Here is a 14,551-nt window from a genome sequence, read left to right as displayed (position 1 = left end):
TTAACCCCCAGCGCCCGCCCACTCTCACAGTCGACCGCCGGTTCGGTTCTTTGGGCTGCTCCACGTTATTTTGAAGCTCACACCTTCATCAGTATTGCTTTCTCTCCCATTATTTTCAAAATCATGCGCCTCATGCTTTTAATATTCATTGTGAAGATGAAGAGAAGTGCTGTTTCTCCGAGAAGATGACCTAGTTATCTCCCACTTCTTAAAAGAGATATTTTTAGAAGATGCAAGTTAGATGCTGAATTTCAAGAGACTGAATCCAAAAGTCTAGATTCATCCTTTTTTTTGCTGGATTAATTAACAATTAACTTCTTCAGCTTATAAAGCCAACCCCTGCCTGGGCCACGCCCACTTTTGGCATTTGTGTCTGCACAGTCAAAAACAAAAAGGCTTCCCTGACGGTGCAGAGCAGTGAGGTGTCTCAATTATATTCAGATACCATAAAATTGTTTTGTCACTTTTCATTGTTACATTCTAAAATGAGTTTTACCTCCCCAATCTGACTGACAGATCTTGCACTCAAGCATCCAGGCGCTTCTCGGAGTCTCTTTATTTCTGATATAGCCTCCACTGTGAAGGGATGAGTCATAGCCAGGCAGTACCAGGAAGACATTACTGTGTTTCAGGGTCCCTTTGCAGATTGGCACCAGTGAACGGCAGCAGCCAAAGCCTCCTTGCAAATGCTTTGAAACTACATTTGAATTCCTCTCCCAGTTTTGTTTTTTTTTTTGGCAAATTGGAATTCAACATCCTGAGAAGCTGTCCCACAAACTAGACTTATTCTGGAGACAGGTGAGCCGAAAGCACAGCAGAGAATAATTAACTAGAATTCAAGGCAGTCTGGGCACAGCAACACACGTTATCTGTGATACAGGTGGGTCCGTTCCCATGAGTCTCTACCACAAATTGAACTCTGACTTGGTTTTGGACTACTGCACATCTTGTGTTTTATGCATAAAGCCACTACTTGAAATGTCTTTGTTGCATTTCTGATATGCTCGGATGTTTTTTTTGTCACCATACAAGATGTTCCCTCACAGGAAAAATAAAGTTATTTTGATTTAATTTGATTGAGTTTGGTCCAGGAAAAGATAGTCCCAACAAGAAGTGCATACACACACACACACACACACACACTCACATATACGCAAACTTCTTAATTAAGTCTGGCTTGTCAAACACCGCTCAAGTCCCCAAAAAACAGTTTACCTTCAGGGATACAAGCTACCGGTTCCTCAGCAGACAGCAGAAAGATGGGAACTTTTCAAAGTCTTTGGTGACAATAAAGCAATCAGTGCAAAAAGGAACACAAAGTGCAGAATGCGTGGCTTTTCGGAACATGCAGGATTCATTTCTCGAAACGCCGCAAAGACAGCCGGCACCCTGCTGTTCCTGAACAGAAACTACACACACGGCGAAGCCACCTGAAACACAGAGACACATCTCCTCCTCTCTCAACGGAACCGGTCTTCCAGGTGCTGGAGACACACGCCGCTGATTCAGAGCCGGGCTAATTAGAAGAATAAGTTTAATATCAAATGCAAAAGTCAAATAAATACAGTGAAGTGAACCAAAGCATACAGCACCATTTCTGTGTTTTCTCTGCTGAGCAGAAACAAGTCCAAAAGCTTATCCCGCAAAATGCTATCCTGCTCTGTCCCAGCTGTAAACACAACAAATAGTCACAGTAATGCTGGGCACACGTTGGGGTGCACATTGGGATGCACATTGGGGTGCACATTGGGGTGCACATTGGCCATATGCTGTGGCGGCCGGGCAGGCAGAGTTAGGGTGTGGCTAAAACTCTGCCATCTCCTGGCCACTTGGACAATGTACCTGCTCCTGGGAAATGGTACCCAGCTGAGGCCAATTTGATCAATCAGCCCAGCATTAAAAAGCTCTCTGGCTAACTGTCTGGGTGAGAATAACAGTGAAAGAGCAGGGAGTAAGAGTTTGTTGAGTTTATTTTGACCTAGAATTCTGTTTTTATCTGTCGTTTGCATTGGCATTTTGTAGTTTTGAGTTTACATTTCCTCCAAATTGTGTTTTGAGCCTTTTTCTCCCTTTAATAAATCTTCTTGTTGCTTTAAAACTGCGTGGCTGTCTCCTGGGTTGCATTTTTCTACATAACACACCCATCCCCATCCTGAGTTGTGTCACAATACATTGTGATGGATTTGTACAGTAGGCCAAAGTCCCCACATCAATACTAAATTTTGCCTTTGAACAGAGATTTAAACAGTTCGTTACCTCTCTCTATCTCTCTCTCTCTCTCTCTCTCTCTCCCTGTCTCTTTCTATAAAACACATACATTCTCACCATACTAAGCTTTTAATATGCACTTCTAATTAACACATTGAAATTAAATAAAAAATGTAAAAAAAAATCAAATCAAAACAGAAATAGAACATCAACAGAAGCCAGCGAAGTGAATATTTAAATATTTCAGGAACTGCTTCCAAGTGTGAATCTATTTTCAGCCCTGATCCATAATTCAGCGTTAACTTTTTTTTCCCAGAAACCTTGAAACCCTCAGCTCTGTTGAAACCAATTTTGTTTATCTTTACAGAAAGACAATCCTGGCAAATATTTGCTCACGTCCATGTCCCACATCTCGAAAGAAGAGCTGTAGCTTTGCCAACAAACAAATCAACAGGGCCTAGTCCAGACCATGGGAACAGGCCCAATGATGAGCGAGGGATCACTAATGGCATAGACAGAAAGACATGTGGTGGCCAGAGCACTAAACTCTGGACCAAGTGATGGTGGGAATTCCCAATGGGGCACTGCAGCTCAGGAAGGTTCTTTGAAACAGTGTCTCTGGCAAGAGCTATGTTTATTTTCGTCAAAAGACAAGCCTGACAAATATTTATTCAGTCATGTCTCGGAGGAAGAGATGCGTTTTTCTCTCCGATACCTGATGACACACCTGACAGCATCAGCTGCTACTTTTTCTTGGCTGCTCCGGCAAAGATCTGGCTGCTTAAATGGGATTAGGGGATATGTGAGGATGACAATCAGACAGGAGGGAGACCCGCGTCTCTGTTCTGCATGTGCACCGACGCAGACCCTGATCCGTCTGCATCGAGACGCAAACAACTGTGATTTCCCCCTCCTTTATTCTCAGACAGCCGGGCTCCTTGAGGACCAAACGGAGAGCGTTCCTTGCGCCGTCTCCCGGCGTGCCGTTCCGCGGTCGGCCCGCTCTCTGCCTGCAGTGAAATCCAGCGTTTAATGGATCTAATTGCTGCGAAGCAGAGTAACCAGCCAGAAACGTGTAAATGCGGGCAGCAGTGAGCACAGCTGATCGCCAGCGGTGCCCGGGTGACGTGTGGGCGCGCTCTCAGTGCCACAGCTCCAGGGGGGCCGGGACAGCCTTCCCGCGCGCCGCCGTGTTGCTGTGACACGGCCTGCGAAACCGCGAGCCCCCCCACAGCCTGCCCTCCGCCCCCGGCGCTGCCCGGCGCATATGCTCCACGCCGCCGACACGCCAGATCCCCGAGCTCCCAAAATAAAGGAGGGCCCGATAGGCCTGGTCGTCTGTGTTTGTTTGTTTGTTTGTTTGTTGTGCCTGGTCATTCGCGATCACCTGGCAACACGACGGTGGTGGGCGGGCTTGGCAAGTCAGGAGACAGCCCATTGGGCCGCCAAGTGTGAACAAAACCCGCTCGCTTGAGTCCGGAGCCCGATGCCTTTGATTTTCTTTTTTTTTTTTCTTGCTTGTTTCTGCCAGGAGGCTTGCTCCAGTTCCCTAAGCTAATGGCGTGTAGTTTTTGACAGTCACATTAACCTGATCGCCCCCTTCCTTCTCAAAATGCCTGGGGCTCTGGTTACAGCTGACCAACAATCCTGACAAATGCCTTGTCTGCGCAGACATGTGCAGATGCATGCAGATGTGCACAGACATGCACGACTTAGCACCCCAGTTCTGGTCATGAGAGGGTCTGACAGCCAACCCAAAAAGGAAGAGATTAACAATCTCTCCCTGCTGTAAGCTGTAAGAGTTATCAGATAGTAGTATGGACAGACAGTGGTATGGACACATATGCATCAAATTTCCCGCTCCTATTAGTACTACAGCCAGTCAAGAATTAGCCGCTGTCACTTCAACTTAAGAAAAATGGAGAGTGCTAGAAGTGTACCGATATGCATCTGTAAGAAGTGGAGTTCTGCATCAGAGGGGTTGCAGTCAAAAGGCAAAAATGAGTGGCCGTTTAAAAGAAACAGATCCACTGAGACGTGCTGCTTTGGTGCTCTGATGTATATGTGCGTTGCTGGTGATGGATGCTGACTCTGCACTGAAACAAACCAGCCACCATCTCCATCACCTTTATTTTAGTCCAGAACACAGACACTCAATGTCAGGAGCACCCCTTACCCGTCAGAAAGGGGAATGAGCCCTGTCTGTCATCCAGCACGTAAAGATAGACTACCTTCCCCTCATACCTCCCTTAACATCTAATACTAAAGATGCAGACCTGTTCTCACAATAAACCTTCCCACCCCGCCCCACCCTACTGCAAATAGATGTGTTTTTAATCTGAAAATTGAGTTTGAACAAAAAAGACCATCAGATTTTACACTGGGTAAGCTAGAAGGTTCACTATCGGTTTCAATTTTGCACCACTTTCCAACCCATTAGGACTTGGCATAACTACATGGAATACATGGCTAGCTGCATAGGATAGTTTCATATCTATATTACATTACGTTATCGTCATTTAGCAGAAATTCTTGTCCAGAGGAATTTACACAAGTTACAAATTTTATCCAATTACACAGCTGGATGTTGACTGAGACAATTGTGGTCTAAGTACCTAGCGTACGCCAGAAGTGCCTCAGTGGGGAATTGAACCAGCAACCGTTCGGTTATAAGCTCTGCTCCTTACCAGTTCACCACACACTATGTATGACATAGTCTATGCTTTGCTGGAAATAATTAGCCATGAAAAAAGCAGGCTTGCCGAAATGAGGGTGGATGCCTGTTGCACTATAGTCCTGCTGAGTGACCGAGGGCCAGGACCTACTGTCCTGTCTCTCACTGAGTCTCCTCACTGCTGTTCCTGCTTCCCCAGGCAGGAGCTCCTCGTCCAGCAGCTTGTGCTCTGTTAGCAAGAGCGACTGCCTGACACCAGTAACGCAACTCCACCCCCCACCCATCCATTATATATTGCATGACATACTTTAATTGCAGAGCAATTCCTTATACAGAGCGACTTACATAGCGTATGTTTTTTACACCTTACCCATATATGCTGCCGAATAGTTACTGAGGCAAATCATGTTACGCACCCTGCTCTGGGGTACAAGAGCACTGCCCCACCTGGGAACTGAACCTGTAAATTGTAAAAATTTGGGTTGCAAGCCCTACTCCTACGCTACCACATCAGACTGCTGTCCCTGTCTCTGATGGAGCTTTGCTGTCTTCTGCTGATGGACTTTTGGTGCGCTTTGGGCTGGGTGATTCGCCAGGAAATTGCAGACAGGCTACTAAGACAGCGTGCCCCTCTGTGCGGTCACGGTGCCAGAGTGCGAGATGCAGGACTCTGCGAAGGGATGGGTGGGACCGAGCAGCTTTTAAAAGGCTCGTCCTCCAGCGAGAGTCTTAGTGGTCATCTACCGCCTCCCTGTGTTTTTTTTTTTTTTTTTTCCTTCCGAGGGATTAGAGTCAGAGATGCACTCGACGCCGGAAGCGCACACACAGGCGGTGGGAACGCAGGGCTGGCAGGGAGATTACAGGAGCCGGGCTGCAAAATCTGTGCCTCTCGTCTGCAGCTGGGACATCACAGGACCCCCGGCGCCGCTCAACGCTTTGTATCGAACTTCAGCAATGTGCCACACTCGGGAACAACTGCAGCTGATCTCTCTCTCCCCCTCCTCCAGCTTCCTGTTTGTTTGGTTTGTTTGGACAGCGTCTGTTTTCTGGGGGAAGGCATGGAGGGGGTGATCTGGTGCTGGCCGGCGGATGCACCCGGTGTCCTGAGGCCCTCTGCAGCCCGGGCAAGTTGCGACTGGCCACATCCAGTCACCTGGGGGCAGCGGTCGTGCTTGACACGCTGTCCTCTGATGCCCAGCCCATCGAACGCACCCCCGCCTTTGGTCAGGGTAACACACCCGCACTCCTGCCTCGCCCTGCCCTACCCTGCCCTGCAACATGCGGCTCTCTGAAGACCGGGGGAGTCTACAACCCTGAGGCTTCATGAATATTTCAACAGTGTGCATATATTTATTTTCAGAAGCATCAAGAGCAGCAAGGGGAGATGTTCACATTTCCCTTTCAGAAACAGGACGGTGCCAGTGGGCCAGGGCTCAGTCCTGGAACCAGGGCGCAGAGTTGCCCTAACAGCTGAAACATGATACCTACTGGACCTGTCCCTACAACAGCAAGTTATTAGCAATTAATTGACTTAGTATCACAATGCAGCGGAAGAGCCCTCTACATACTGTATGTACACAGCAAGAGACACAGGTCCTTACTGATATATATGGAAAGACGTCTCCATTACAGGAATGTGAACAGACAGAAATAGGACCATACAGTCTATAGAACCAGGGTCCTGCATATGCATTCACACAGAAAAAAATCAGTCCCTTACAAGCGTACATACCTTGATAAACAGGGCCCTAACATGCCTGCCCACAGTGAAACAGAGGTGAATAAGCAGTGTACCACAGACACATTACTGAACCATTACAGGAGTGGCATACTCTGACGGTGTACAAAGCAAAGACTCCGTATGCACATACAATGAGTGGACAACTCATCTGACAAAAGTCAGAAGAGCCACAGACCAGGAATAATGCTTTTGAGTAGCCTCAGGCGAGGGTTCTTCCAGTTGATTTTCCAGAACAAATAAATATACACACCCTGACTGTGGAGATCAAACCTTACTCAACTGATGATCGACCAGCAACATTTTAGCACACTCAGCCTCTCTGTCAGGGTATGCAGCATCTTTCACTCACTGATCGCACTGAATAGAAAAGAAACACAACTGATGCTGGGGTCTGTGGAAACACCGCAGCCCCAAAGACAGCCTTGCAATATGGATAAACAACATGCTGAACTACTGGTGTTTTAGTGTGTGTGTGTGTCTGTGTGTGTGTGTGTGTGTGTGCGTGTGCGTGTGCGTGTGCGTGTGCGTGTGCGTGTGTGTGTGTGTGTGTCTGTGCATGCGCGTGTGTGTGTGTGTGTGTGTGTGCATGTGCGTGTGTGTGTGTGCGTGTGTGTGTTTTTAATTGAGGTCTGTATACATATAATAATACTAATAACACTGCAACTGATAAAAACACATTGTGTTTATATAGGAACGTACAGCGTTGAGCTGAACTCAGCTGAAGTAAACCTGTTCATTAGAGCCACAAAAGATGTTAGATGAAGAGAGGGGTGTTTCCACTGCATAATCCCATAGTGTCTCTTACTGCCTATATCTCCAACAGGCAGATTTCTGTTACTGATATTATGAAAATAATTGTAAGTGAATTAACAGACACCAAAGCCAAATCAAATGACACTGACACTCAGGACACTGATACCTAACACACTGAAACTATAACAACACTAAATGCATGCTAACAATGCAGCCTATTGACACCAGCTAAGACACACTTGACCCTTTTCACCCTACTTCCTGACAAATATCTGCTGATGCCTCAACACAAAAGTAATTCCAGTGTTTTATACATCAGCTCACAAGGACTGCCTGTTATAGAGCAGATTGCAGACAGCCTCTCCAAAATAAAGAAAATAAGAAAAAGTTTCATTTCGAGCAGTTTTATTATTGTTTAACATTACATTAAACAATCACAGAGAAATCTGAATTTAGCAAGGTGAGGCAACGTCTATGGGATTTTCATTGCTTTACCACACAGCACAGCATTACAACTGTAGCACATTATGTGCACATAACTGTGCATTTTGCAGTCTACGCTGAGCTCTTCTGAAGGATATGCACAACAAAGCCAGACCCTTTCAGAAAGCATGTAACTGAATATACATGCTTTCCCCAAGAAATGTGTGGGTGTGCAAGTTGCACAGGTGGGGTGGAACAGCACACAGCTGGGACTGCTCTCTGTGAGTCAGACCAAAATCCAAGCTGATGCCACGCTCGATTCTGCCCGGAGAACAAATCTTGGCCGGGCATATGTCTGCACCAGACTTAAATGCCTTATTCCACTGTCCATTTGTCATAAAAGAGCAAAGCCAAAGAGAAATAACTCATCTCTAAGTGGCCTGCGCTTGTCCTTTGCACTTCCAATTCATCTGCTCCCTCTGCAGCGGGCAGAGGCTGCAGGGAACGGAGGAGCACCAGTGCATGATGGGACCAGCAGCTTGGGCTTCACGGCGCTAGTCAGACAGAAGAGAAAGCTAAAGGCGAGACAGGATGGGCCTTCTTTTTCTCTGCATTTCCGATCAAGCACTCCTGAAATCCAGCACGTTCATGATTAGCGATCTGATGAGGGAAAAAAAAAAAAACGCTGACAACTGGCCAACATAGTGCAAGGTTGATGGAATGAGAGAATGTGGTGCAGAACATGTTAGTCCTGCACAATATCCTGGGTGCCACTCAACCCGGAGTCGTAAGAACCAATTCAGTGACATTTAGAGGAAGCTGTCCTCAGTAGTGAAAAACATGCCATATAATCACTGCATTGGGCCGGCTTCCCCGAATTCAGATGTCTAGTCAGCGAAGTATTCAAAACGCCTGAGGCTCAAAGTTCATATAAGGAAACATTCCCACATACAGGAATATTTCACAGAGAAAATGCAGTCCAGTCTATTTATCCAATATGCATGTTACTCTAAAAACATTCATACAAATGTTCTCATTGTAAAAGGCTGTCTACACATTCAGGGACTACATGGAGAGTTAGTGGGCTTTTTTTGGAGCTCAGCGGAGCTCTACCCCTTCTGTCTCCTCTCCTACACAGGATCACAGGATATTGAATCTCAGTGCTTCACACAACTTCCGAGTCTAAAGGTTTTGTGCAGTGATGTAGCAGTATCTGCCCAAACCGCAGCTCTCTGTATCTATGCTTTTCAAGCATGTGGTCCACAGTTACCTGGCCCCCTCATGTGGTTGTGATCTTTCTCTCCTCTTCAACCACCTCCTCTTCACATGCCACACAGAGCTGTGATTTGTGTGAAAGATTCACAACCTTTTCACCAAGCGAAACCTGACCTGACGAGGTGTGACCAAACTCACGGGGAAAATGCTGTAAAAACACACCCAAGCTATTCCTTATAATGCACAAACTAAGATGATTTCTCTGTCTTTCATAATGTGATATTTAGGCCTTCTAAGCTGTTCAGACAGTTATGTGGAGTAGTGGTTATTGCCTCTGAGACCTGGAGGGGAAGGTTGTGGGTTTGCATCTTGAGTGGGACTCTGTTTGTATAATGCAAGGTGCTCTACCCAAATTGTTCGAGGTATTTAACCTAATAGTCCGGCAATATGAATGGGTTACACAGCATGAGATGTAAAAACCTGATCATTTAAAAGGGGCTAAAGAAATAATTAAAGTGACACAAACTATCTCCAAACAATCAGTGATGAATCTATTTCACCAAAACGTAGGCATTTCCCGTGTTAAATCCAACATTCATCAATTGACTAGGCGAAAACCTGAAGACTGAGTTGTAGATTCTGGAATATTAGAACAAAAAGGGAGGGAGAGGCCTGAGGGATGCAGTAGCCAGCACAGGGGAAGGGTGGTGAGGGGAGACCCTACTTGAACAGGTGCGTGGCACCCATGGCCTCCTTCTGGGTAATCATTAACCCTACTCCAAGGACTCAGGGCCGGCTAACCAGCATCTCTGACTGTGTCTGCACTCATGGGGAGAAGATGAAAGGGAGCTGGATCAGCTTATCAAGTCCAGTTGCTGAGCTCCCAGGAGCAGCTGGTGGACTTTCCTGCTTCCCAAGCAGGCAAGGGAACTGCAGTTTCTATTGACACACCTTATTGAGGCTGATTAACTTTACACACAAGGTGTTTGTGTTGTGTTCAGTAATCAAGAGGACTTTTGCCTAGTTTAACAAAGGGAACCTTCAACCAATCTGCAATTGACCTCTTTAAGTTCAGAAAAGTATCTAAATGTTCACAACTACTCTCCATCCCTCTCTCTCTCTCTCTTCCTCCTGACTGTTGCTCATATTCCATGGGCCACAAAGGCACAAACACCCCCAGTGATGGAAGCTGACTGTTATGAAACAGATCAACTGCCCATTGCTTCAGTCTTGTCCATGAAATGTACAAAACATTTATCCTTCTGGGTTCTTGTAGCAAACACATGAACAGGAAAAAGATATACTCAAGAAAATTTGCTGAATTTGTTCAACGTGAGTCTCTTTGCAGTGCAATAGCTTCTTCTCAGGGATACCTAGTCACTGCTTTAAAATGTACAGTGTCAGTTTCACCAGAGTGAACAAAAGACAGAATTGCTGTTGCACCTCTCATCCCTTGCAGTGAGGCAACTGTAGCAGTATATGGAGGTTCCCAGGCGCCCCAGGTAAAGTAAACAGGCATGCATGGATGGATTGCTCAAATTAACAAGGTAAAGGCTCCATACAGATATACACTCTGCCCTGTTCCCAACCCAAGATGGGACCGATATCCTAAACCCCAGGTGCGGCTACAACGTTCCCTGCAATAGTCCTTAGACTATGCATACTGGTTTGAGCTTCTGCAACCATTAAAAGCAAATTGAAAGCCAATTAATAATGACATCTGGAGTTATAATGTTGTGTAGTGAAAAAGAGCACTGTCACATACTGTCACATCCCCTCTTCTCACAGAGGTATCAGCTATGGTGACAGGACCAGTGGCACCACTCCAAGAAATATGACATCATATTTTTGGGTATTTGTGGTTTGCAGAGATACTAATCAGGTTTCTCTGCCTGGTTTTAGACTCAGCATTACACAGCCAATATGCAGGAAAAAGTAAACAAAAATAAACATCCTTCCATGAAGGAAGTCCTTTCTCCCATTATGTTGATATGTCAATTAATTATTGTATTTAATAGACTAGCCATTTCAATCCTGAATGTTCTAGAGAGACTCCTTTATTTGGTGGTTTTGTTGTAATCAGCTGTTGTGATATCAATGAAGATACTGATAATATATGTCCATGTGACAGAAATCAACCATACTGAAACAGAACAAGAGGACCAACCCTGCTTTCTGTCTCGGTAATAATTTGTTAAGATGCATCTTTGTCTGGAAACAATATTTACTGTCCGAGTAAATACCCTGTTGCCTGTCCATACAAAATTAAACTGTTCCTAATAGAAGCACTTCCTGGAGATGAAGCCATCACAGGTCTAGAAAAAGCAACAGCTAAAGAAAATTTAAGTGAAATCACCACTTGACCTCAAAGAAAAAATGCTGACTAAACAGCATGACACAAACCTGTAGGTAGCATTAACATAACTGTGGGTATCTTAATTGTTCAGATTATTACTTACAAACTAGTATTGTTTGTTTATTTGTTTTAAATGGTGTTAAATGTTCAAGATGTAAATGTTGTTACTGTATACTGTATAAATTAGGAAGACCGGTAAATGTACATTTGTAAACAGTAAATAGTCATCGGCAGAACAGGAAATTAATCTTCTGTGTGAGTTCTGTGTGATTCAAATGCATTATTTTTTTTATTCATATGATTGCCCCCCAACAAATGGGGTTTGCTTGTTCCTCCAATTCAGATCCTCCAAAAAAAAGTCCATAGGGTAGACAAAAATCGCACTGTTTCATTCTGTCACGATGACAATCCATGCGAATTTTCTCCTATGTGGAGGAAAACACCAGACGCGGCTCTTTCGCGCTCTATGTATGCCACAACGTTGGGGGTGGGGTGTTGGGGGAGAGAGCAGGAAATGGCATGAACCACAGACAAGATAATGAAAATTTCGATAAAACAGGAGATGCTTTTAGTACCGCTAAGACGAGATGCATTCTCTGCCTTACAGGTATTCCAATGGCTCATCTATAGGTCAAAAAAACGTATTGAACAAGTGCCGGCCTACACCAAGCTAAAATTATCAACCACACCCCGCTCGCCGACGAGCGAATATGAAAGCCACTTCGGGGAATTCGATCACAGGAATGAATGAATCGTGTAAAGAATTTAATGCACCACATCATCGTTGCTGCCGGTTTGTTCTATCCTTTGGCACAATATACAGCAGGACATCTTTCAGAAGCGTGCGGTTTTTGTATATCAGCGTCGGTGGTAAATTATTTGTATGTGGTATGCACACACATGTATAACCTGCTGCTTGGGGGGAACGGCGTTAAAACGTATTGAACGGGCTATAGGATCTACTCACCACCGGTTTAAACTGAGGAGATGAATGGGAGACGGGAAGGGGAAACAGAACATTTCAGTTAGCTAGGACAGGGAGGATTCAGCCATGTACTATACGATTTTTCTCCCGTCCTCTCCCCTCTGTCACACCCCTTCTCCCCAGCTATCCAAGTTACACCTGTAACTGCTGACCCTGTTTATTTCATTACCCTGTCTCACTCCTTGACCACCGGGTGTAACCATCGACTTGCTTAGCCGGCCGTCATGTGTTCTTTTTCATGCTTTAAACGTATACGATATATTCAAAGCCTTTGCATTTGTAACTCCATCCATGACAGCAGAGAACCTGTGTAGCGATGCATTTTTGTTCAGTTTGCTTGGTGAATTACATCAGGGACACTCTGTTCGGAATTTCTGGAGTATGTACCACACAGGGCAGACCGGTCCTGTCCATTGGCACCAATCTAGGAAGTAAATTATCAAGAAGAGCTACAAGCAAGGGCACGCCGCTGGCGTAACCTCAGTCCACGCAAATATATTCACAGATAGCCTAGGGCTATGGCTAGCGAAAGGGTGTGTGATGATGCTAATGGAAAACGGCAGGTATATGTCTATCATTTTGGATAAATAGCCCAGACGATGGCGGATTGGCGATCATCTGCCCTCTGGACACAGACACCTCAGTTATGAATGGGGGTTATAACGTTCTGTGAAAAAACATAATCATTCCTTACTTTAACATGGCCTCTTCCTTCTCCTCTTCCTCCTTCTGCCGTACCATCACTGCCATAATAATTTTCCTCTCCTCCTCCGTGAGGTGACTGAGGTCCGGCAGATCGGGCATGGCAGGCGGCGCGGTGGGTGGGCGAGGGCCGCCTTGGGGCCCCACAGAGGCGGACATCTTTTACCCCTCCTTGGCGTGTCGTTTTATTGACGAAAACCCGAGCGAAGAAAGGCACTCCTCACGACATAGTCCACGGGCAGAGCAGCGGCTCTTGCAAACAGTGCAAGCCTTTCATGGTTGCGGGCACCCACGGTTGTGCTTTTGTTTCTGTTCGGCTTTTTCTCCTGTCTCTCTCTCTCCCCCCACCCCCCGCCTGCCCGCCTCTCCCCTCCACCTCCAGTTACGAGCAGCCCATCTCTTCGCCAGGAGATGACATGAGCTCAAGGAACCGGGATCAGTTGGCTGATCAGAGATGTCGCTGCCACCGGACTTGGGCTTGGTGTTGGATGATGGCTAGGAGGAGTCCGTGCGGCGCTCCCCGCTCTCTCTCTCTCTCTCTCTCTCTCTCTCTCGCTCGCTCACACACACACGCTCCCTCTCGCTGCTGATGCTGCTGCTGTCAGGGAGACGGAGCAGTCAATGGGACCGCAGCCCCTCGAGCGCGTACCTTCCTCGAACGGAGACGCGCTCACTCATTTGAGAATGGGGGCTCACCATACGCAAACACAACCTCTTTTCCCGTCCCTGTTTCCTGTTTTAGTCGATTGGTGACGCGCCTCCTCTTTACAAGCATTACACACCTCTTCTCCCCTCCGGGCTCGCGCACGAGGGGCCGAGACGCCGGTGAAAGTAGGAACCCATTTTTCTTAGGCGCGTTCGCGTCATCGCATTCTCTGCCTCTCATTCATTCAAGATACTAAAGAACACTTTCGGTGGCTACTCCCTAATTCTTCATCGAATCACAATGCATGTCTCATGACGTCTGTTGAAGGGACTATATGGGGACGCTGTTTTTGTAGTTCCTGTGTTACAGGTCTTAAACTTTCATTATCTAAGGACAGGCATTATTCACTCCGCTCAGTTTGAATTTGTCGGATTGTATCACGTGCCACGCTCATGCAAAGTATGTTGAATATCCAATTTGCGCTGTCATCATCCTCGTGTGTACTGTATGAGGATCAAGAGGATGCCTTAGTATTCGAACTGTGCATGTATTTGCGCCTCGAATGGTGATGCTGTCGCTTCCACAGTGCTCACAATATTACTGATCGAGTAAGCATCAATGACTGTCCAGAAAGAGCAAAAATAAATCATTATAAAATAGCTCAGATGGAAATCGATGTCATGTGAAGTGCTTCATAAAATCCGAAACAGAAGACGGGGGTCACATGTCTGACATGTCCTTCTGAATGTGTGTGTGTGTGTATATATATATATAATATATTATATATATATTACTGTTTTGCAAGTTCAATACGAAAGGTGGTGTCTCGACTGTGTAGAACATTATAC

General features: G+C 45.9%; 1 protein-coding gene across 10 annotated transcripts in view; it reads right to left on the bottom strand.

Annotated features, from left to right (window-relative positions):
• Positions 1-13,563, bottom strand: part of rims1b (regulating synaptic membrane exocytosis 1b) — a 92,049-nt gene extending 78,486 nt beyond the window's left edge. For 8 of the 10 annotated variants that reach the window (XM_036525080.1, XM_036524985.1, XM_036525019.1 and 5 more), the window contains exon 1: positions 13,050-13,563. In XM_036525080.1, coding sequence (XP_036380973.1) covers positions 13,050-13,216 — 167 coding nt within the window. In that variant the 5' untranslated portion in view covers positions 13,217-13,563. The remainder of the gene's footprint in view (positions 1-13,049) is intronic. The other 2 variants (XM_036525046.1, XM_036525071.1) reach the window with 1 other exon arrangement.
• Positions 13,564-14,551: the final 988 nt, after the last annotated feature.

The sequence above is a fragment of the Megalops cyprinoides genome, chromosome 1, assembly GCF_013368585.1.
Source record: "Megalops cyprinoides isolate fMegCyp1 chromosome 1, fMegCyp1.pri, whole genome shotgun sequence".
Lineage (NCBI taxonomy): Eukaryota > Metazoa > Chordata > Actinopteri > Elopiformes > Megalopidae > Megalops > Megalops cyprinoides.
Note: the sequence above shows the minus strand (reverse complement) of the source record. Positions and strands in the feature narration are given on the sequence as shown.